Below are 23,399 nucleotides of genomic sequence, written 5' to 3'. Positions count from 1 at the left end.
AAATTGACTACTCAACTATTTTGTTATCATAGAAAATCTAAAGCAAAAAATCCCGACTCATCCCTTAACAACACAGAGTTAAGCTGTTCACATAGGGTCATGAAAAAGACGTTGAAGCCTTACAGAAATGCTTGGAAGGGATCATTTCAATTCAGGTTTGATTACAGTCAAAGGTTTGAGAACCAGTGTTAGTACATTCATCCAAAAGTATCCAGTGCTGGTTTAAAAGTTGTTCAACTTCAGCTGTTGAATGATGTCAAAATAAGTTGCCTTGAATGAACAAACATGCAGCTTAAACCTCGAGTAATTTATTGATTCAACATGCAAAAAGTGTTGTAAATGAAGGGTTATTTAAGGTCACACAGCTTCTAGTTGACACACCTGTCTTTTCAATGTAGCTTCCTTGATACTAATAGAGACAAATATGTTCTCTACATCCTGAAGCTACACTGCAACAAACTGAAATCTTATCAAGTGTTTTTGTCTTATTTTAGATTTTTTTTTACCTGTTACAAGCAATTCATACCTAATTTTTGTCTTTGAATAACTTAAATCATGACATTTTTCTAGACTGATCAGTTTAATGTTGCTCATATCAAGTATAATAAGACATTTTTTTTACTTAAAATTAGACAAAACAGTTGATAAGATTTCAGTTTGTTGCAGTGTAACCCTTTGTTCGTATGCTACATTTCTCAACACGAACAAAGAGGTGTGAATGATGACTAGTACACGTGTGTCAAACCTCATTAGCAGAAAATAAAGACACTAAGTCAAACAAAATTCAAAACATCAGGATGTTTGACTGTTTTTCCTCCTCTGTAAAGAGAAAATCTCTGTTCACTTCCTGTTCACTCCTCACTCGACTTTGTCTGCTAATGCTGCACAGCGTGCCTCTTCACTTGGCGACCCTGAGTGCAGTCACATGCCTCCTCAGACTAATCATAATCTAAAGCATAATATGGTCCCGTGACTGCCGGAGCAAGGCTAATGTCCACAGACACACGCGTCATGTGCCCTCCAAATTATCTGCATTTTGACATCAGGAATCTGTGCGTAACAAGAAACTTAACAAAGTGATACAATAGATTAACACTCTTAAAGTTTCAGACTTGTTCTTAATCCTTCAGGGCTCAGTTGTGAATGGAAATAAGCTAAATATATTCCCCAACCTGTGACGGTTTTGACGGTAATAGAAGTTACCCACGGTATGTCATAATGCCTGTGATTAACGGTGGTCTACAGCGGCAGCAGTGCAGTTTAAAAAAACACTCAGCAGGAATGTTTGCACACACTCTGGTGCACGCGCGTGCCAACATAACTTTCCGGTCACCATCCAAGAACAAAATGGAGGGAGGTCAGGAAAGATGGAGAGGGGGGATGACAATAAGGGCAGGGGAAAAAAAAAGAGAAACAAGAGGGAAGTTAAAGGAGAAGAAAGAGAAAGAGCGTGATGTGAGAAAATAAAAGACAATAAAAGAAGGAGGAGGGAGAGTTAAGGGGAGGAAGAGAACAAGCCCAAGGACAGGGAGCTAATTTTACATCACCCATGAAGAATGAGTGTGTGTGTGTGTATTTATATCAGCTGTAGAGACTGACCAAGTGAGAGTGTGTATGTGTTTGTATCCAAATTTATCAGGACAGTGTGTGTGATTTATGATGGTGCTCTTGGCTGTGGGTGACCTGGGACAAACACGCCTCTGTTTTACGCGTGTATTAGCTTTAAGAGATGAGTCAACAGCAGATATATTAAATTTTATATGGTTAGGGAAACTTTTACACCCTGCTCAGAGGTAAAGAACATCTGGATTAAAAAACAGAAACAAGGATACATCTAGTGATTAATTTCTAGAAAATTACGACATGATAATCTGAATGAGGCGAAGTCAAACTTGATAAACAGACCGTGTCAGCATGGGGATATCTGCAGACGTGACTGTGTAATTATCCGAGGAAAAGGTCAATCCTGGTATTTATGAATCAAGCTGATACAGACGCAGGGAAAGGCGGAGGCAAGATGAGTTGAATGGAGAGAAGGAGACGCAGTGCAAAGATAATGCTCACGGTAAATGAATTTAGTTCTGCCGAGTCATTGCGGACAGTCTGTTCACGGGGCATTAGGTTTATGAGATCCTCCTCATCTCAGGGGGGAATGACACGGTGCTTAAGCTGCAGGCAACAAATGCAGCAGTGAGGATGGCGAAAGAATTCGTTCAACGTTTTGGGAGATTTCTGCTGAGGATCAGATTAAAAGAAGACTGGCAGTGATTTCATAAATCAGAAGAGCCTTAAAGTAGTTGAAGAACAGATTGTACATAAGATGCAGCACTGTGGTGCTCAAACATTTCACCCATCACCATCTTGGTTTGTTGGAGTCAGAACTGACTATATTTAGACAAGAGGGTGGACATGCATTGCTGCGCCTCAATCCTGGTAGACAGGTCGCCTTCAGAGTAATCTCTACAGATTGGACATAAAAATGCAGACTCCGTGCTCAGCGGTCTAAATTTAAGTAAAGGGAGTGTTTAGGTGTCAGTTTGTCATGTGTTTATAGTCCAAACAGTGATTACATCTCAGCAGGATCTGATGTATGCAGAAACACATATAGAGAGTTCAGGCAGGAGGAATGAAATCTAGTGTTATAACATCAGAACTTTGAAAAACAGATATTTGTATGCAAGTGCAGCAAATCATCTGATCTTGATAGAGATGCTTGTTTGATTCTGTCACAGAAGCCAATTAGCAGTTTGATTAACTGACTCCCAGTGTGTAGTTTACCTCAGGGGTGGCTAATCTGCAGCTCGCGAGCCACATGTGGCTTTTTGCCTTTCGGTGTGCAGCTCTTCAATCCACTCATGAAAATTTATTTATAGAGATGAGTAGTGGTGTGCTGATCAATCTAAAATATTGATATACTGATGCCAACATTGGGTTCAGTGTTGATCAATATTCATGAGTACAGATTCATACTTAAGTTTCAGTTTCTCTCCTGTAGTACAAATTTAAACACACTAACAAACACACTAAATTTCGCTTTGAAAATTGGAAATGTATTGATTTTCATTTTATGTCATTTCATTTATGTGCAAGAGGAAGTGTGTTTGTAAGACCACGTGTGTGATGTAGCTCTTTGTCGAAACCACGGTAATTTTTGTGGCTCTTGGTCTCTGACTGGTTGGCCACATCTGGTTTATCTGCTTCTTTCAAGAATGGAGCTAAAAAAATGTTCATTTGTATTTTACAAAACATAACCAATAAACACCAATTTAAGTTAGTCTACTCTTTTGGGGTCACTCTGTTTAAGTTAAGAAAGAGGTATGTGTTTAACTTACACTTTACAATGAAACTGAGACTCACCAGAAACAGATCAACAAGTGCAATTAACAATGAAACTGAAAAGTACCAGGAACAAATAAATGGATGCTCAAAGTATTTACAATAAAACTGAGACTCACCAAAAGCTATAAAGCCCTGTTTTCACCAAGCGGTTCAGTTTGGTTCGTCTCAGTAGGACATGAATTTTGTGGCTTTTCCACTGACTAATCCTGGGACAGGTCCACCAATTAATGACCTGTACCGTCCCACTTTTTAGTGCCCTTCTGTTGAGGTGCCAGGCATACCAATCCAGCCCCAGAAGGTGGAGCTAGAAATACTGCAGTCTGCTAATTTGTTGAAAGAATCGTCAATTGCTGGATGTTTCCGTCATTGCTCTTTGATTACTGTGTCGCGTTTTTCTTCTTTGTTGGATTTATTAGTGGGGTACACTGTGTCGCGCTGCTATGCCGTCACACTATTATGTAACTTATGCGGCTATAAGCATCCAGCTTACATGCCGCCTACCAAGAAGGACATGGTTGGCAATGGAAATGCAAACAGGATCAGTCTTTACCAAACCAACTGGTAAAACATAGGGATGGGTATCGAATTAGGTACTTTTATAGGTACCGACCGAATTCTGTCAAAAGTACCAGGTACCGATTCACGTAAAACCAAAAGGTACCACATTTAGGTACCTAAATGCATCCTTGTGACAGTGAGGGAGTGGAAGAGTATGTGTTTTTCCATGCTGGACATGAACACAGCATTGCAAGGTTATATATTATAGAATAATTATGTTAAATTGAAAAATGAAATATTTTATTACTAAACAAATTAATATTTTTTACCACATAAACACAAAAAAGTACCGAAAAGTGGTACCGTTGAGTACTGGGACCGATTGCCAGGTATCGGGCATCAGTACCGTATCGTTTCAAATGTGAAAGGTACCCATCCCTACCAAAACAGTACCTATCCATACCAGACTGCTTGGTGGAAAGGGGGATTAAGTGACACTCTTAACGTATGTTTCACAATGAAACTGAGACTTAACAGGAGCAAGAAAATGGATGCTACTTTCAACATACTGTTTACATTGACACTATGACTTGTGGGATATAGAGTCTTACTTCCTGGCCTCACTCTAACAGATGTAATAAACTAATAAATGACAGCATGCGCCATTCAAACGCACTTTAAGGGGAAAATCTCGCTCTGCTTTGAACACATTTCCCAGGCTGCTAAGTGGACAGTGAGCTATACAGTTCACTTAAGACATCAGCAATGACTAGAGAAGTTCATTGCTATTTGCTGCCTGATTTAAAACCAAAAAGTCGGATAAGAAACTGTTTTGATATTTTTGTTTGTATCAAATTTGACTTGATTAGATGCTACATGCATTTTGCTACCTTTGGACAGTGCTAAGCTAGGTGTTTACAATATCAAGTCTTAGCTAAGCTCTATTCAATGGACATACACAGAGGAGACATCCATCTTCTCCATCTTATTCAGCTCTCAGCAACAGGGGGAACAGATTGATTTGTAAATGTAAAATGATCCATTGAAGCATCAATTAGTCCTGACTGCAGCCCACACATGATAAACTGCTCTTATTCTGGAGTTTGTGTCAGGATTAAAACTCCAGACACAAATTAAACACAAGAAAGCAGCTACTGTAAAAAAAAAAAAAAAAACATAGAGGCCTTAACCTTCACAGTTGAACTCAATGTCCCCGACCGTCTGACAAAGTCAATTAAAGTGAAAACTAAATACAGCTGACATACATACACCTTTCGGATGGAGGGCACAGACGTGATGTGTTTGGAGAAAAGGACACTGAGAAGGGTAAGAAGTGGATGAGGTGTTAAATTGTTTCGTCAAAGAAAAGTAAGGCACACAGGGGTTATAACTACAAAAGCCAAAGTCTCTGCTTTTGTTATCTTTACTCCACCTGTGAACTTCTTCCTGTTACATCTTATCACTGAGCAGTAATTAAGTAATGAGCCTTGAGACGACTGCACTTTAGTGAGATTAAAAGAGGGATATGAGGTGTCATTGGGTGTTCTGCCAAGATAAATACTTTATTGCTTTTGATTTATTTTTAATCTGTAATAAAGAGGGAATAAAACTAACTTGTAAATTCTGTCTGTAAATCGATAATTAAAGTCAACCATTAAATCTAAATATGCTTGGCAATGTAGTTGAATAGCCATAAGGAGAGCACATTAAAGTTAAAACTGGGCAAATGAGGTGAAAATCTTCCAATGGCTTCTGTTTGCCAAGTATCGCTCAGGTGATTCTACTTATTTTAATGAAGCAAAGGGACTGAATAAGGGATCTATGGCTCTGATATCTGTTGGACCCACCCTGTTTGATAACTGAACAACACACCTGTTTCATATCCCCACCCTTGGAACTCAAACCCCCAATCTATTCAATGCCCAGAGGACAAACAAAACAAGCGTACCTCCACCCAGTTGGTGAGCCAGTAGCATTCAGGATCCGTGCTCTCCACTGTGAACAAAACGTTGCCTCGAGGGATGACACTCCCCTCCGGCACGGCCTTGATTTCAATGGGCAGGTGTCCGTTGTATTTCTGGAAACACAAAGACACGATTATATGCAGAGTTATCCCACCCAGAATCCCATTTACACCGTCGAGGGTTTCATATTTGGACTCAGAACGGTTTGTAGAGGGATTTGACCTTCAGGTGTGCTTCACACCTGGGTGTGATGGGAAGCTGCTGTGGGAGTTCTCACTTTTCAAAACTGTTTTGATACTATTTTCATTTTACACGTTTTAAGCTTCAGACATATCACTGCCAAAGGTAAGCAGCAGTCGCACTCTTCTGTGTGAATGATTCAATTACACGATAAAAAGACGGATTTCCAAAAAAAAAACAAAACTGGGCTGCAAAGTTCTGATCTTATGAAGAAATGTGTTGAAGGATGGTAAAGAGAAAACTGCACCATGCTCTCTCCAAGGTGCTGAAACTGGATCCCTTAATAGCAGAACGATGTACGGATGTTTTCCAGTTAACATACATTGATTCATTTTTATTTATCTTATTATTTGACTCACATTTCATACCCTCTCTTACTGATATCTGAATATTCTTCTTGGAAGTATTTTGTAAACTACATTTTTAGCCTTCAAGATTTCCAAGACAATTTTTGGTTATTCTCATTTCTCCTTAAATTAATTAGGTTTAATTCTCATGATCTAAAATTGCTGCAAAAAATACACTTCATATGATTGTGTGTCAGATCTAAAGCCTCTCCAAAGAAAGAAGCTCCCCCTGCAGCATGTTTCATGTGTCAACACATAAGAGTACGAACATGTGTGTATGTTTATACCTCTATCCCCAGCTTCCTGCTTCAAACCTTCTAACCCTCATGGAATACAACCACAGATATTTCTTACCTCCAAAATATAATTCCACCCCTTCTCATTGAAAACGTCATCCTGGAAGTGTTCTCTGTAAACTTCCTTTGCCTCCTGGATCTTCTCTGGAGTCACGACCTTCCCTGGAGGGAATAAAGGAACAGAGATAAGTCACAGTTGGTCTGTGATCCATGTGGAGAGCTCTGCAAAATACAGATTATGTGTGATCTACAATTAATAAACAAGGTTCAGGGTTTCTACTACATGTTAATGACTGTGGCGCACTGCCACACCAAAATAAAAGCTGCCATGCCTTCAGAATTATGATTTTTTTTTCTCTCAGATATTGCAAATGTGAATTAAACTGTACTGGGCTCTTGTACATGCCACCAAAATTCCCTTGACCAGAACTTGAGACAGAACTTGGGCAGGTCTTTACAGTTTATAATTCTCAGCTCCATACACCACTCACGGCAGAATTGAACATAAGACACAGTTACAGGAGAAAATCAATTCCGTGCTTACTTTGATCATTAATCAGTGTTACAGATACATGTTATCAACTAGCTCTTTACACTTTTTTGCTGTAATGATGCAAGTCACATTATAAATATCCCGCCAGTCGCTAGGGACAGGTACCTTTCACATTTGAAATGATACGGTACCGATGCCTGGTACCTCGCAATCGGTACTCAACAGTACCAAGTTTCTGTACTTTTTTGTGCTTATGTCGTAAAAAATATCAATTTTTTAAAATAATGAAATATAAAAAAAAATCAATTTAACAAATTTATTCTTCAATATAACCTTGCAATGCTGTGTTCATGTCCAGCATGGAAAATCTCCTACTCTTCCACTCCCTCACAGTCACAAGGATGCATTTAGGTACCAAAACATGGTACCTTTTGGTTTTACATGAATAGATACCCTGTACTTTTGACAGAATTCAGTCGGTACCTATGAAAGTACCTAATTCAGTACCCATCCCTACCAGTCGTGGAGTAAACTTTTGTTTTCTGCACTGAATCACAGTGTTTATATAAGAGATAGACCAATATGGATTTTTTGGGGTCAATACAGATACTGACTATTAGTAGGCAAGGAAGCAAATAACCGATATTTGAAGCAAATATTCATTTGCAGTCAAAGTGAAAAAATTGGAGGAAAAAAATTTGAACAACACAAACTCCAACACTTAACTTCATTAAAATGCTTTCAAACATATGTTCATTGAACAGCTCCCATGCTTAGTAGTATATTTCACAAAGTTAAATGAAAACTTAAAAACATAAATAGCTAAAGTTTTCTACAGTAAATCCAAAATTTCTATGTCACTGCAATAAAACTGGAAAGAATTGAGTTTGTGCTGTCATTTACTGATTTTATATGACCATCTAGGGCTTCCATAGGGTAGACAGGGAGAAACTCTGTGAAGAGAAGCATCAACAAGCAGCTCCTGGATGTCTGCAGTTTAAAACATTTCTTGACATTTTTTAAGAGGCAGAAAAAAATACTCCTATGGGTATTGATAAGAGGGATTTTTGTGTCTGTGGAAGTTAAAATAAGCTTGTATACAGCAATATAGTCATGATGCTAATTGTGTTAGCCTGTCAATGGGATTTTCCATTCACATTAGCATTAAGCTAGCAAACTTTTGCCAACCAAAGGTAGCTGGTTAAGAGTCTCTTTCCTTTGCTCAGCTAGGCTGTGTATATAGTTTGCTATCTGTTTTGCTGTGCCTTTGTGGTGTTAAATGACCAAATCAACAACTGTCTCTTATTTCACTATGAACTGTTCAGTGATCTGCCGAGCTGTGCACTTCTAGTCAGGGAGGTGAGAACAGAGTTCGTTAGATTTCTACTCCCTCACACACACATACTTCTGTTGTGACTATTTCCAAATCAGTATTACCAGCAACCTTAATTCATGTGATTAACAGACACATCTGGAGAAACTGTCAGTGAGCAGAACTGTCGCTTATGTTTACATAACATTATTGGGCTCACAGTAACATGAGTTGTGAGTTATAGAGGACTTGGAAGTTTACTGTTGTATCTTTTTTGTGTCTGTGAAAGAGAGAAACAGTGCTGCATGCACACAGCTTTCACAGCTGATTGGCTGTTGAGCCATGACTCTACTTGTAACCAATCAGATGGTACTGTGGGTGGGACACTGCTGGGGACTGAGAAGTGACTGAAGACAGCGGCGCGGCTGCATCAGAGCTGAAACAACACTGTTTTGAATTGGTTTCATATTGCCTGTCAGATTAAAAAAGAGCCGATATGCCCCAAATGCCAAATATCGGCCCTGATAATCGGCCCAGACAATAATTAGTCTATCCCTAGTTTATATCCGTATATAAAGTCAGCACGAACAGAAGTCCTTCCTGCCACTCTGTGTGGTTTATATCTACTATAAACTTTATCCTGATCAGTTTGTGGAGAGTGTAATGATTATAGGCTCAGTGAATATTACACACCAGCTGATCCATAATACTCCTCGAGCTCCAACAGGAGTAACCTTTCTGTGTTTTTTGGGCGGAGTTGCTCTGGCCATCTTTCCATTCATCCTTTGAAAATCAATTGAGGAATTTTCCTCCAGTTTTTGTTGATCAAACCTAAAAGCCTGTTAGCTTTCATACCACTGTTACCAGTGTTACTATGTGTCTCTGTGCAGGGGCGTGTCCAGACTTTCAGAATGGGGTGTCACAATGAGGGAAGTGACACAAGCAGGGGTGGCCAGAGTGTGCATTATTACAAATTATCACCATTTATTTCATTAACTTCACTGCTACTACTTTAACAACTATGAGTGACTATGATTATATTCCAGTGTATGATTTTAGTATAAAATGTAGTATGTGCATCAGCCAGTCCAATAAATTTAAAGTAGTTTTGAACAGAAGGATAGATCTCAGCATTGAGGGGAGGGCTGCTGTGGGTTTTGAAACCCACAGTTTCAAAACATCCTGGAGTTCCGACCACTTTTTTCTGTGTCTTCTTTCATTCAGAGTCTGTGAGTGTTGGGAAATGGGGACGCATCATTTTTTCTTCAAAAATTCTTAAATTTTTTAAGTTGAAAAGAAATTAAACAGCTTTCTTTACTACAAGAAAGAGAAAAAGACAACCAGACTCACACTCAACTGACTTCCATATTTTTTAACAGGCCTGAGCCCGTGTTTCAGTTCAAAGCCATGCTGTGACTCAGCTTAAAAGACTCATGATGCACACTTCTGGTTTCACAAGTTGAGGGATCAAGGATGCATCTCTAATGGCCGGCCTAATCGCTGAGCTCTGCGCAGGCTTCTGGCTTTTCTCACGCAGACGGTGAAAGAGCAGCTGTGCTTTTGTCTTCGCTCGCTCTGTTCTCCGCTGCACCTCTGCTACAGCACCATGAAATCCTTTTAAGAAACAGGAGGGAGCTGCTTTTTTCCCCCTCCTTCTTTCTGGGTCTCTGCTGCACTCTCTCATGCCCCTCAGGATCAGCCTAACTAACTTCAACATCCACCTTTACAAACTCCAATTAATGAGAGCGCAGGCTGCGTTGTTTGTGTTAAACTTCTCTGCCTTTCTGTTATGCTCTGTACAGTCTAATCAACGTGAAGCACATTGTCACCAGATAGCACCTGCCCTGCTGGAGTGTCCTTGAGCAATGCACTGAATCTCGAGTAGTCAGAGGCGTGTGGCTCTGCAGCTGACCCTGCTCTGCTCTGACCTTGTCCTGGAGGGAGGAGGGAGGGAGTAAAAAGATAAAATGCTCCCCGAGGGACAAATAATGCATCACAAAAGGCTTTTGGTATGTGCCCTGGTTGCAAACCAGGCAACAGTAGAATATTGTAAGTCCATGCTTGGGTTATGCAACCCAGTACCCTTATTTAATTTGTGAAGTTGACTGGAAACACATTTGTCTTTACACAAACATCCTGGAGAATCATTAATAAAGGTGGCGGTTTTACAGAGCTGCAAACCTGCACGCTGCAGAGTCATTAAGCCAGGCAGTGTTTGTTACTGAAGAGTTATGGCCCGGCACAGCGAAAGGCCACTTCTGTTTCATTTACAAATGAAGCGAGAGGTCCTGTAGCGCTGTGGAGGTGAGACTTACCTTTTAGGTATTTGTGGAGGATGTACTGTAGGCCGTAGAAGACGGTCTTGTCGTATTTGACTTTTCTGCTTTTTCCAGGGTCTGTCCTCTTCTCACGGCACTCAAAGTAGGAGTACACTTTACTCGTGTTGGGGGGGTACTGTTTGTAATGTGTTACCTGCAGAGACAGAGTGAGAAGACATCAGCACAGACACACTGAATACACTTATGTAGAATCACATTAAGATACAAACACATTAAACAAACACTATTAATGTAATTCACTTAAACAATGCCTCTACTGGACTTAATAAGTTAATTACAGGTTCATGTTGGAAGATGTTTTACAAAACAATATGATTTTATTCAGCACAAAAAAACTACAGATGCATCGATTGTGAAAATCAGGATGGAAACTGACTCAAATAGTTTTGTAGATGACCAACTTTAATGTTTTTGTGTTTAATTTTTATAACTCTTTGTGCTGGTTGGATGTATTTAAACTGTTGCCAGAAGTCCGTCCTTTTAAATCTGTAACATCGGGAAACCTTTCACATATGAAACGATACAGTACCAATGCCTGGTACTTGGCAATTGGTATAGGTACTTAATGGTACTAATTTTCGGTTCTTTTGTGTGTTTATATGGAGATAAATATTGATTTATTTGATAATAAAATCTCAAAGGTTTTTCAATTTAACACATTTATTTATCAATATATAAACTTTTACATGAATTGGTACTCTGTAGTTAGGGATGGGTACCGACCGAATTCTGGCAAAAGTACTGGATACCAATTCACAAAAAAATCAAAAGATTCCATATTTAGGTACCTAAATGCATCCTTGTGACTGTGAGGGAGTGGAAGAGTAGGTGATTTTCCATGCTGAACATGAACACAGCATTATAAAGTTATATATTGAGGAATAAATATGTTAAATTGAAAAAATATTTATATATTATTAAAAAAATGCTATTTTTACCAAATAAACACAAAAAAGTACAAAAAAATTGGTACCATTGAGTACCAGTACCGATTGCCAGGTACCGCGCATCAGTACCGTATCGTTTCATATGTGAAAGGTACCCAACCCTATCAGTACTACAGATGGAATTCGGTTGGTACCCATAAAACTACCTGATTTGGTACCCATCCCCAGTAACATGCCTTATTATCTTCATAGCACTACCCTTCAAAGAAACTGTAATACTCACACACTGATGATATTCTCACTCAGGAATGATCAGAAAACTGTTTATCCAGCACATGACCAATCAAAATCATCTTATCTGAGTTAGCAGATAGGTTAATTAACCTGCTATGCCTGTCACCGCTTAATCAACATCGGCCAAAATGTAGCCGATTATAAAAATTTTTGCTCCAAGGAGATTTTGTCGCTCCTGCTCATGTGTGTTGGGCTGCACACTGCCCGAGTGCCCACCCCCTCCGTCCACCATTATCTATTGTAAGACTATAGAACGACGTTTTAACGTCATGTAAGTTGCTCATTGTGTGTTTACATTTATAATTTTTTTTATACTTACTGTGTTTAAAGTTTGACTTATTTATTTATTGTTGTGTTTACATCTTGTTCTTATTTATCATTGGTTCACACTACAGTTCTTATGTTGACAGTTTTAGAATTAAACTTTCTTGTTTTAATTTAATAGTGTTCTGTCTCTGTCTTGAATCATATGGGTATTATAATAATTTGTGTTCATATACAGTATATATCCTGTGTATATCAATAAATTTTTTATACATATCAGCCGATATATTGGTCAATATATTGGATATCGTCTTTTTTTGGCTCCCAGTAACGGTATCGGCATCGGCCCCAAAAATCCCATATCGGTCGGCCTCTATTTCATGTAACTCTACAAGTAAAAATTAGCTTCTTGGGATGCAACAATTGGTTAATTCTATTAAGAATGGCAGTGTTTCCTGAAAAATAAATGCTAGAGCAGTGTAATATCTTCCACACTCACAAACTGATGCATGCAAAACAGCATCAGGTTAACAAAGCGTAGTAAAATCAATCACTAAGGAGTGACACATCTGTAGCGTTCACTACCTCTGTTGGTCAACTGACAAGGCATCATGTCCTAAAAATTCTGTGTGCGTTTTATCCTCACGGTTCAGAAAAGAGCAGTCTGAAAGGTTTTAATGTGAGAGCAGTAATGTACAACTGTTTGAGGGCGTTTTCGTTTCTCAAACTTAAGCTTTTTAGCTCACCAGTACACAGTTACACCACTTCCTCTTCCTCCACCACTGAACAGTGGAGAAAACGCTCACCCTGGTACTAAAAGTTTGAAGAAAATGATTTAACAGACATAAATTCAAATTTTAATGGAATGTTAGGAGTTTAAGACAAAATTGTGCCCCTCTGGCACCACCACGGGTCCTGGGCTGAAAAGTCTGGGAAATTATTGACGTTTGAGGGTCAGAACAGTAGTTGGTTGCAGGCTAACGTTGGTGACACTGACATACTTTGGGCTGAATCTTTGTAATAAGAACATTTTCCTGTTTTGAGTGTGTGGGTAAACTGTATTCTTAAAAAACTACTGGTGTTACCATCCTCCAGAAGTCTAAACCCAAGGCCCAAAATAAAAGCACTGGCAGTGTGCCCAAGCTTTTATGGCACCAAACAACAAACACACACACACACGCACACACACACAACCGCAAATTCAGCAGCAGGACTAATGAGAAAATTCATGATTATGGTCTGCTCCGGACGGTTCTTTACTTCAGGGTATTACAGGAAATGAGCTCTCGGTGCCCAAATGAGCCTCATTCATTAGCTCGCTGGGAGACCTGGGACGCGCATGTTTCATTCATAAGGTACATACTGCAATAAACACAGTTTGAGGAGGTTGAGGGTAATCCAGGTAAGGTTTGAGACATCAGGGCTTGTAGTATATCTGCTTTGAACAAAGTGTTCTAGAAAATAAGTGGGGTTTCCAGGTCATAGCAAAACACTGGATAGTCCTCTCTTTAACAGGAACTGATGAAACCTCTTGCAGAAATACCTCGTAGATTATGTATCAGTTCTGTCTTTAGTTGAGAGTGAAAAAATACTGATATGGCAGTATATCCTGATACTTTGACATGGGTAAAATATCAATATTTCAACTCTTCATATCAATATTTTTGTTAAAATTAAAATTTATATTTTGGGTCGGAAGGAAGAACAATACCTCTTCCGCACCTCTACTGTGATGGAAAAGCTACCCCCCTCTATGTTAAACTCTATAATAAATATAATCTCAAAGTCTATTCAAAATATTTTATACCTAAACTTGATGATTTGGATTTTCATGCCGTAAACATCAGCGTTTTCTTTCTATTTTAGGGTCAGTTAGTTTAAAATCATTTGAAGTTTAGAATCATTTAAGTTTAATTTTTTCAGTGTAATATACTGATAAAACAATAACCATAGTCATGTTGAGCACAATATTAGATTTCTTATGGTTAACATTGGTCTCACCAAGTGACATTTATCAGTTTCACCAACTGACCATGTCTTTTAACCACTTTTCTTTTTTGCAACATTAGTTTAATGTCACAGTAGTTTAAGTGACAAACTTGACACACTATATGTTTTTAAGTTGAGTGTATAAAACGCTGTATCTGACTTTCATTATTTAAAACACAATACAATAGTATATGTCTATGATTATGTATGTTTGTAAATAGGCATACCTTTATTCTTCATAATGTTATGATTTTCCAATGCGAAAATGCACGTATTCATTGTAACAAATGGTAAATTTCTGGTAACTTTGTGCCAAAAATTCATTAAAAAAGAATGTTGAAAAAAAAAAAACACAATACAATAGAAAAGTTCTTTTACATCAAATAGTTAACTCTGTAGAATATTGCAATGTATCAGAAAATTGTGATACTGTAGAATTATATTATCGTGACCTAAATACCATGATGTAGGGATGTCCCGATACAGATTTTTTTGACATCCGATCCATTCCGATTTTTTCATGATATGTTTTGCCGATACCTTTCTCTGAAAAATCCCATACTCTGTGGGTGGGTGGTTTCGTTGTAAATGAAGAATCATTTTTGTTGTATTAAACTGTGTCCGGTTGGTAACTTTTCAAGGGACACTCACTATATGTTGTAAGACGCTGTTTTACTATCATTGCTTTCCAAAGAGAAGGGCTGTGTCCGAAATGGCATACTAACGTACTACTCATACTAAGTATGACGTCAAAAATAGTATGTAGTGCGTTCACATTAAATAGTATGAAAAGATTGTGTGCGCGAGAAATACCCGGATGTATACTATATCGGTAAAATTTTTAAGTATGGGAGGTGGGCATACTAGTCGTACTGACACGCCCCATAATGCATTGCGAGCCCCGTATTTATAAACGTAAATACAGAATGAGATGACAAGATGAAAAGCAACTAAAGTGGACTTAGCTCTACAGAGAAACCTAAACGTAAGTACAAAGACATAAAGTGCCTAAGGCGACGGACGGATCGTCTTTGGTGTCTGCGAGCAGTAAACATTTTTTAATTTTTTGAAGAGAGATGAATTCGATTTGAGACCGGTGTTAGCAAAAAATCATCCACTAGCGAACTTCCCGTTTTCAAAATAAAAGCACCCGTTTATCTCCTTTAAGTTCTTTGACGCTTTTGTAAATTGGGCTCTTGTTCTGGAGCGGACCGGAAGTTTCTTCGATAGCATATTGGCGCTCTTAACAGAATGTCCGAAATGTCGAAATTAAATTTGTATCCGTGCGTTTTGTGGCCCAAATGACCATATTTTGATATTCTACGTGATGACTTCCTCGCCTAAAATGTTCTTAAAATTTTCAAATATGGCGAATCAACTGAGATATTTGATAGCCTGGTGTGCTTCCATAGACTTATGTGTGCCTCCAATTTTTGTCATCGGAGGTTTTGAAATGCATCATGGGAAACCGAGTAGTATACTACGGTGTAAACAGTTGGCACTCTAATCATACTTATAGTATGTAGTATACAGTATATACACAACGACCATGTAGTATGTAGTATGTTAGTATGCCATTTCGGACACAGCCAAGTAGTCCCACACAGCGGACATGTTTGCAACGTGGTTTGATTTACAGCAGCCATAAAGCGTGACTGTGCTGAAAACATGTGAAAACTGGATAGGTCCTGATCACATAATGAAATACAAAGCTGTCGGATCCTCCAAACATAACCACATTGGGCGCCAATACCAATCAGTGTATTGGATCGGGACATCCCTATTGTGATGCGTATCTCATCATGAGGTTTTTGCCAATACTCAGCCCTGGTCTTCAGCATGTATGATAACAGAGAGAACTGTAAGCTGTATGTCATCTGAAGTTTTTTTCTTTTGTTGGGTTTTGGGGAAGATTCTGGAAAAAACGTCCAGAAAATCAAAATTTCTTGCTTGAGGAATTCAGTCTCACTCTGAACTGACACAGTTGAGATTCAGGGTCACACAGCGCCAAAGTTTGAGCAGTTGGTATTTTATCTGTGGCATTAGCAAACATTCCAGAGCAACAATGGAAATAATAGCCCTGAAATGTCACAATCTCAACAAGGCATTTCAGACTTATCCACCACTTTCATATCATACTCGGTCTATTATTCTTTTAATCTATTTTTATTACACTTGGAATGAGCTGAATGTGTGTGTGTGCACTAATGCTGATGTGCTTATCTTCTGTTGACTGCGTGATAACAGAAACACTGGCGGTAAGAGCCATGACTGTACAGCTTGAGACTTGTCCGGGCATGTTTGGCACAGGAAGCATCAACGACACAAACACGCATCAAGGGAAGATTCAGAGTCAGCTGTGGACATCTGGCCTTCAATTAAATCCCAAATGAGTCCAAGGTTTTCTGCAGGGTACGCCTGGGCGTTTTAAGGTCAATTTTGTGGGACGATTACTCAATCTTTATCTTATTTACTGCAAAGGCTTCAAACCTTTCAAAGATGCTAGTGAACAAAGCTGTGTGAGGGAGAAGTGGGAAGCAGTTCTAGCTCAATACTTCACTGTTGAGGAAGTATTCCCATGAAAAGAGCTGAAACGTGTTGTTTTTTATTCCATTACACTAAAATCTTGTGACAGCTCAGTGTGTCTCACCATTTTCACCACAGAGAGATTTCATTTAAACCGCAGGTGTAATTACCTGTCAAACTTCTTAAAGGCTGAGGCGCTCTATCTGTCAGTCTCTTCACGCAGAGGAGAAGAGATAAATGTCAATGAACTACTCAGTTTCTTTGACCCCTGTCTCTGTCCTTTCCCAGGAGCTTTCGAGGACTCAAAATAGAGTGGAGACTCACACAACATGACACCACGTGTGTGTTTGTGTGTGTGTGCAAACATTCATGGGCAAATGAATAAATGTATACACACACATTTTGTTCCCAAATAAAAATAGAGGAACCAAGTTTAAAGGCTTTATCAATACTTTTAATGTGTTGTGTTCAAGCTGCAGTACAGCCAACCACCACAGGTTGGGGCTGTAGCCCCTATTAATGGCTACTGCCACAACGCTACAATACTCTACAAAGCGGCAAGTCCTGCAGAGCCCACCTTATTCTCAGAAGGCCTGTTAGCCAGAAGATCAGAAGGCCCATTAGTCACAAGGCCCCTGTGGTCAGAAAAGTCAGAAAGTTTGGATTTCAGAATATCAACCAAATAAAAACACATTCTCTGAGTAACATGCCTTCTGACTAATGGGCCTTATGAATTTCTGACTCATTGGCCTTCTGACTAATAAACCTTCTGACTAATTGTCTTTCTGAGAACAGGGTAGATCCCATCCTGAAATATGAAGTGGTTCAAACTGTAGTTGAACAAGCACCCATTTGAGGGCTGGACTCAGAAGTAATGAAAACCAAGTAGGGATGGGTACCAAATTAGGTACTTTTTTAGGTACCAACCAAATTATGTCAAAAGTACCGGGTATCGATTCATGTAGAGTCAAAAGGTACCATGTTTAGGTACCTAAATGCCTCTTTGTGACTGTGAGGGAGTGGAAGAGTAGGCGTTTTTCCATGCTGGACATGAACACAGCATTTCAAGGTTATATATTGAAGAATAAATATGTTAAATTGTAAAAAAAAACAAAAAACTTTATTGTTAAAAAATTCATATTTTTTACCACATAACCACAAAAAAGTACCGAAAATTGGTACTGTTGAGTACCGGTACCGATTGCTAGGTACCGGGCATCTGTACCGTATCGTTTCAAATGTGCAAGGTACCCATCCCTAAAACCATGTAGACAATAATTCAGAAAATGTGATTTCTACAGAAATTAACATGTTCACAGCCTGGTTAAAAAAAAAAAAAAAAACATTTCAACCTCATTTTACTACTTTCAAAGATACTAGACGTGCATATTTTTCCCATATATGGGCATGGCTGATTTTGACTGATGTCTTCAAAGAGGCTAAAGTCCTGCCTCTTTACTTCATCCTAACTCAAACCAAGCTACGCTGCGTCAAGCTGATCAATATGGAATCTGTCAACGATATGTGTTGAAACGCTGTATAAGAAACAAATGGGTGACATCACACAGTCTATGTGCTCTACTACCTGGATGTTAACAAGCACAGACAACAGATGACACATCACATTGTAGCCAAGTAAGGCAGTATTTGACATAGAAAAGTTGTACTGTCAGGCATAAAACCACTGGAACCAGCACCGACATGTAAATATGAAACTGCGAGAAAGGGGGAAATCTGTTGGAGCTAGCTCTCTTAGCTTTTAGCCTCACTCTGCAAACCAACAAGACTGAACAACACACGTGAAAATCAAAAATCTAGTTTAATCACCTAACAATACGAATCAAACTAATTTATCAATCTCAATCTCATGACTTAGTGTTCTTCTGGGAGTTAAAATCTGTTTTTTTTTTTTGTTTTTTTTTTTTTTTTTTAATTCTGACAGATTTTCCGTTGCTTTTTAACAGTTCCCTTCTGTTTTGTGAACAAAGTACACAGATTAAATGCCTGGACACAAGAAATCCCAACATGGACATCAGAAAGGATATCTTTCAGGTGTTTCTTTTCAAACAGCATCAAACGCATGCAGCTGCTACCTGTGTGGCATATTAATCAATGGGACCATCTCATTACCTAACCATCACAGGTTCAACCTTGTGATACCAAAGCAATGAAAAACCTTTTCCCAACAAATTCTCACACTTCAAGGTTGAGATTTTCTCTGGTTTTCAGGACTAAGACTGACACATTTTACCAAATTTGTGAGTGTCCCCATGATTATATGTTGTTAAGATACAACCGGCATCCCCGCCTGTTCATGTGTTGAAATCTGATGGACTCATCATGTCAACAGTACACCCGAGCATGTGTGTGTGTTTCCAGACAATAGGCGAGCTTGGCTGTGGGTCTGTGTTTCTGTTTTCAGTTAAAGAGATGAAACACAAAGGCATTCAGGTGCCGCTTACTTTCCTGTCCTGTGAACAAAGTGAATGCTTCTGGTTGGTTTGCGAGTTAGTCAGGTACGCTGCCCGCAAAACCCCTCCCTCTCTTCCGCTACAATGGTTATTACACAGTCATGGATGAACATGATATACACACAGAGGCTGGTTTTAGGCGACAATGCATACTGAAAAAACAGATATGGAATTTATGGACATGGAACACCTATGAAATCTCTGGTCAGCTGTTTCTAGGAGAGTGTCTGGTTGGCTCTGTATTTGATTGATCTGTTTCATAACTTTAAAGAAGGGTACTGTTCTTTTTTTTTCTTTTTTTTTAAGCATTATTCTGTCTCTATGGTGCCCCTGAAATACCTTTACATGATTTACAGCTCAAAAATCCCAGTTATTGTCTCAGTGATGTTTTTGAAATCCGTAATTTCAGCCTCTGTCTGAAAGGCTTTGTTTATGCTGCTGTCTCTTTAAGGCTACACATACCATATACTAGAGCTGCACGATTTGGGGAAAAGGTGCGATTTGCGATTAGGTGGAAAATATTGCGATTGCGATTGTGCTTGCGATAATCGTGCAGCCCTACCATATACCCACTTCCCTTTGATTGGCCAGCAATATTGAGCCCTGGAGGGGGCAGAGCTTTGGACGCCCTTGGTGTTTGAGGCCCGCACCTTCAATGATCTGATGACCTCATCATTTTAGCAAGTCTTGTAAAGATCTTGTGCTATTTTTTTCCTAAAGTGAAATGTTTAAAGCAGTTTATAAACAGATTCAGAACTACAACATATTTCTTAGGGGTGGGAGCAAAAAAATCTCTATATTTTAATTTCTGAATTTTTTTGTTGAACAATTTTGAATATTTTTTTTGTCCAAATATCTTTTTAAATTTTTTATTAATTCAAGTCTTTCGTTTTAGCCTATTTTTTTTTTTTTTTAAAGCTGGCTTTAAAAATACTGAGATGTCAGATCCCCTGAATAAATTGTAAAAACTGACTAACATGGGATATACATTTTTGGGGGAAATATGGCTCCTTATTTAGTCTTTAAACACCATTGTCATTATTCAACTTTTTTCTTTGGTCTGCTGTTAAAAAGAAAACTAATGTAAACATAAACATGGAAAATATATTTATTTCTTTATTTATTAACTTTTATTTCGTTTTATTATTATTATTATTATTATTATTATTATTATTATTATTATTATTATCATTATTATTTTGTTTCTTTATTTCTTTCTTTAAATTTATTTATTTATCTATTTATTTTTAATTGCCTGGCCTAATATTGATGACCTTGTATTGTGGGAGGGGGGGATTAGGACAGGGGCACGGTTTTTTTTTGGTCCCTGAGTGTCTTATTTGTTTGTTGTTGTTTATGTTGTTCTCTCTGTAATAACACACAAAATAAAGTAAAAAAAAGACTTTGATCAAAAAAAAAAGAAAACTAAAAACTGCAGAAATCGTAAATATTGAAGAATCGCAATCTAAACTGAACTGATACCCCTAAAATTGTAAAAGAATTTAATAATGAGAAAAGCACATCATCCCAGCCCTAATAGTTACATAGGGAATTGAAATATGTACATGTTTAGCATGATCATCCAGCATTATTACTTTATAATTGTTCTAAAAATGGGGGAGCATGATACCCCCTCTTTAAAAATTGTGCCTTCCTTTTCTAAATTATGGACATATTAAGCAGTGATTAAATCATAAAAGACCTTCAAAGTCACCATGTTTGGTTAAATTAAGATGGGTCAGCATTTAGTTTCATTTAACCTATTACCTCCCTGAGCTATTTACATTGGTGTTACCTCATGAATCAGAACACCACAGCCAAGGGCATGCCTTAAGGGTAAGCTACAATGACAATGTCATTTATATAACAACTCAGGCCTCTCCCAGCACTTACCCAGAGGTTGTATTTAAGCCTCCAACATCTCAGCTAAGAGTTAAGTCAGTTTCCTTTCACCACTTCCCTTTACAGCAGCTAAGGACCAACAGCAGCACAGGAATAATGAAATGCAAACACACTATTGACTGTTTGAGATCAATACTGTGTGCAGTTCCTGAAACACACATACATGTTTAACACTACCTTAAATCTCAGCAAATGATGTGTCAAAATAAAGGTACATCAAATGAAAACAAAACTCAAGTGGCTCAAGAAACAGAAACCAAAAGTGTCACCATGCTTTAGGAGTTATGGAAATAGCTATCACAAAAATGGTGCAGGTAAATGAAAACAGTAATTACATGGGTTACATTTAGAGAACACCAATATTATTAAACAGTGAGGGGGTTCAAAGGGGAGCTACAGCAGTATTTCTAAGCCTTGAAATGATGAAGCAGCCATCATACACTCTGATATACCTCACATTAGATAATCTCACATCAAAAGCTCACACAGCCTGGCAGAGAACCAAAATGAGTGCATTAGTCAGTGCAGGTTCGTCAAGATGTACTTGTGCAGCATATGACGTGAAAGTCATAAAGAAATCACTCTAAACTCCCTGGAATCCAAGGGCTTTTCACTAAAGTAAAGCATCCACAAAAATGTAGGTAGTTAAGACAGAACAGTCTGTATTTTCAATTTTACAATTTTAGTGTATTTGGGAAAATATATGTTACACATGCTTGAAATTTTCTTAAAATGCACTTAAAGTCGTCTCTTTCTCCCTTTACTTGCTAAACAGCTGCTCTTCTGTCCCACTGACTGTATGTTCTGTCCCATCATCACATCAATGCTGTCACATGACTACTCTACATGACAACAAGCACGCCAACCATACTCGCATGCACTCATACATTACTACTAATGGTTTGATCTCTGTTTACACTGATATTGCGCTGCCAGTTTTTCATAAATATATGAAAATACAACAGAAGATGCCACTGAAAGGTTTCCAGGTTTCCACTTGGATGAAATATCAAGGTATCATATTCATGTAGCTTGTTTCCAAGAAGCTCTGTCTTTAACTTTCAGTTTTGGTTTCTCGAAAATGACGCATTAGATTTGACTGTGATTAGCCTCATGTTGGCTAACATTTTGCCTGGCTGGGTTTGTGCCCATGTGCAGTTCACCGGTCTACCCAAGCTAACTAGCGGCTAATATTAGCTTATTTTATGTATCTGTCTTCATTCACAGACAGTTAGCACGTCAGCTAACACAACTAGCTGGACACTGAACTGTTACTAGCAGAGCCGGTAAGAGACACAGTCTGTGGGTACAGGCTCCTCAATAAGCAAAGATTTGAGACACGCTAAGTGGGCTAGCTTAAGGAGGGATGCTCCTGAATTTGGTACCCCGTCTCTGCTTCCTCAGCCCCTCTCATCCTCTTCCCCCGGCCCGCTGTGAAGCGACGGTGACCGGCCACAGGAAGCACTATGATGGCCTTGGAACTGATGATGAAACCACCTTGAGTTTTATCAATTTTCACCCATCAGCCGCTCCCCATCACCCAACCTGCCTCTGTGTACGGTACCTTGTATGAGTCGGTCGCTAGCATTATGTTGAAGTCGGCGTCTCTGTGCTCCATCTTTACCCCCTTGGTTTGAGTCAGTCGCAGCTGTCAGTGTGTTGTGTTGCGCGCCGTGCTGCCGGGGGCTCCAGCCTGGTAGTAGCTGCCTGGGCAGGGGGAAGGACGAGTGGAGGGAGCCGGGCGGGGGGAATGTCGTCACCAAATTTCCGGAATCTCTCGGTTACGTTCGGTTGCACTCGGCCAGCCAACCCGCGGCAACCAAAGCTTGTCTATTGTAACGAAGCTGAACCACACTGTAATGAAAGCGTAGCGTCTAAGAATTTCTAACATTTATCATACAGTTTGGCTTTAAAAGGTACATTTACTATTTGACCTTAATTTTATATCAAGGTCTCACAAAAAATGTGTTTATAAAGCATGTTTGATATTTAGAGAGAATAATATTTGATCACATTTGTGAACTCTTGGTACACAAATTCTTACAAGGAGTGAGCGTCTTCCCGGGATCAGGGACGTTCTACTTAATGGTAAGGTTTTTTTGTGTGTCATACAATTACTTTTAAAAACTAACTAAATGAATATTATTATTATTATTATTATTATTATTATTATTATTATTATTATTATTATTATAAATCTGTAAATCAGGCTCAAATTTAAACGATTTTTAGTACTAG

General features: G+C 38.7%; 1 protein-coding gene across 1 annotated transcript in view; it reads right to left on the bottom strand.

Moving 5' to 3' along the window:
* The window catches only part of nampt1 (nicotinamide phosphoribosyltransferase 1), a 33,387-nt gene extending 10,475 nt beyond the window's left edge, over positions 1 to 22,912 (bottom strand). Inside the window, exons 1-4 of the mRNA XM_074698444.1 lie at positions 22,726 to 22,912; positions 10,805 to 10,961; positions 6,743 to 6,846; positions 5,786 to 5,914 (exon numbers count right to left, since the gene is read on the bottom strand). Of these exons, the coding sequence (XP_074554545.1) occupies positions 5,786 to 5,914; positions 6,743 to 6,846; positions 10,805 to 10,961; positions 22,726 to 22,779 (444 nt within the window). The 5' untranslated portion in view covers positions 22,780 to 22,912. The remainder of the gene's footprint in view (positions 1 to 5,785; positions 5,915 to 6,742; positions 6,847 to 10,804; positions 10,962 to 22,725) is intronic.
* Between the last annotated feature and the right edge of the window lie 487 nt (positions 22,913 to 23,399).

The sequence above is a fragment of the Halichoeres trimaculatus genome, unplaced genomic scaffold (genome assembly GCF_033239565.1).
Source record: "Halichoeres trimaculatus isolate MK-OKI-2021-1 unplaced genomic scaffold, fHalTri1.1 fHalTri1_scaffold_21, whole genome shotgun sequence".
NCBI lineage: Eukaryota > Metazoa > Chordata > Actinopteri > Labriformes > Labridae > Halichoeres > Halichoeres trimaculatus.
This window is presented reverse-complemented; position numbering and strand designations above follow the sequence as displayed.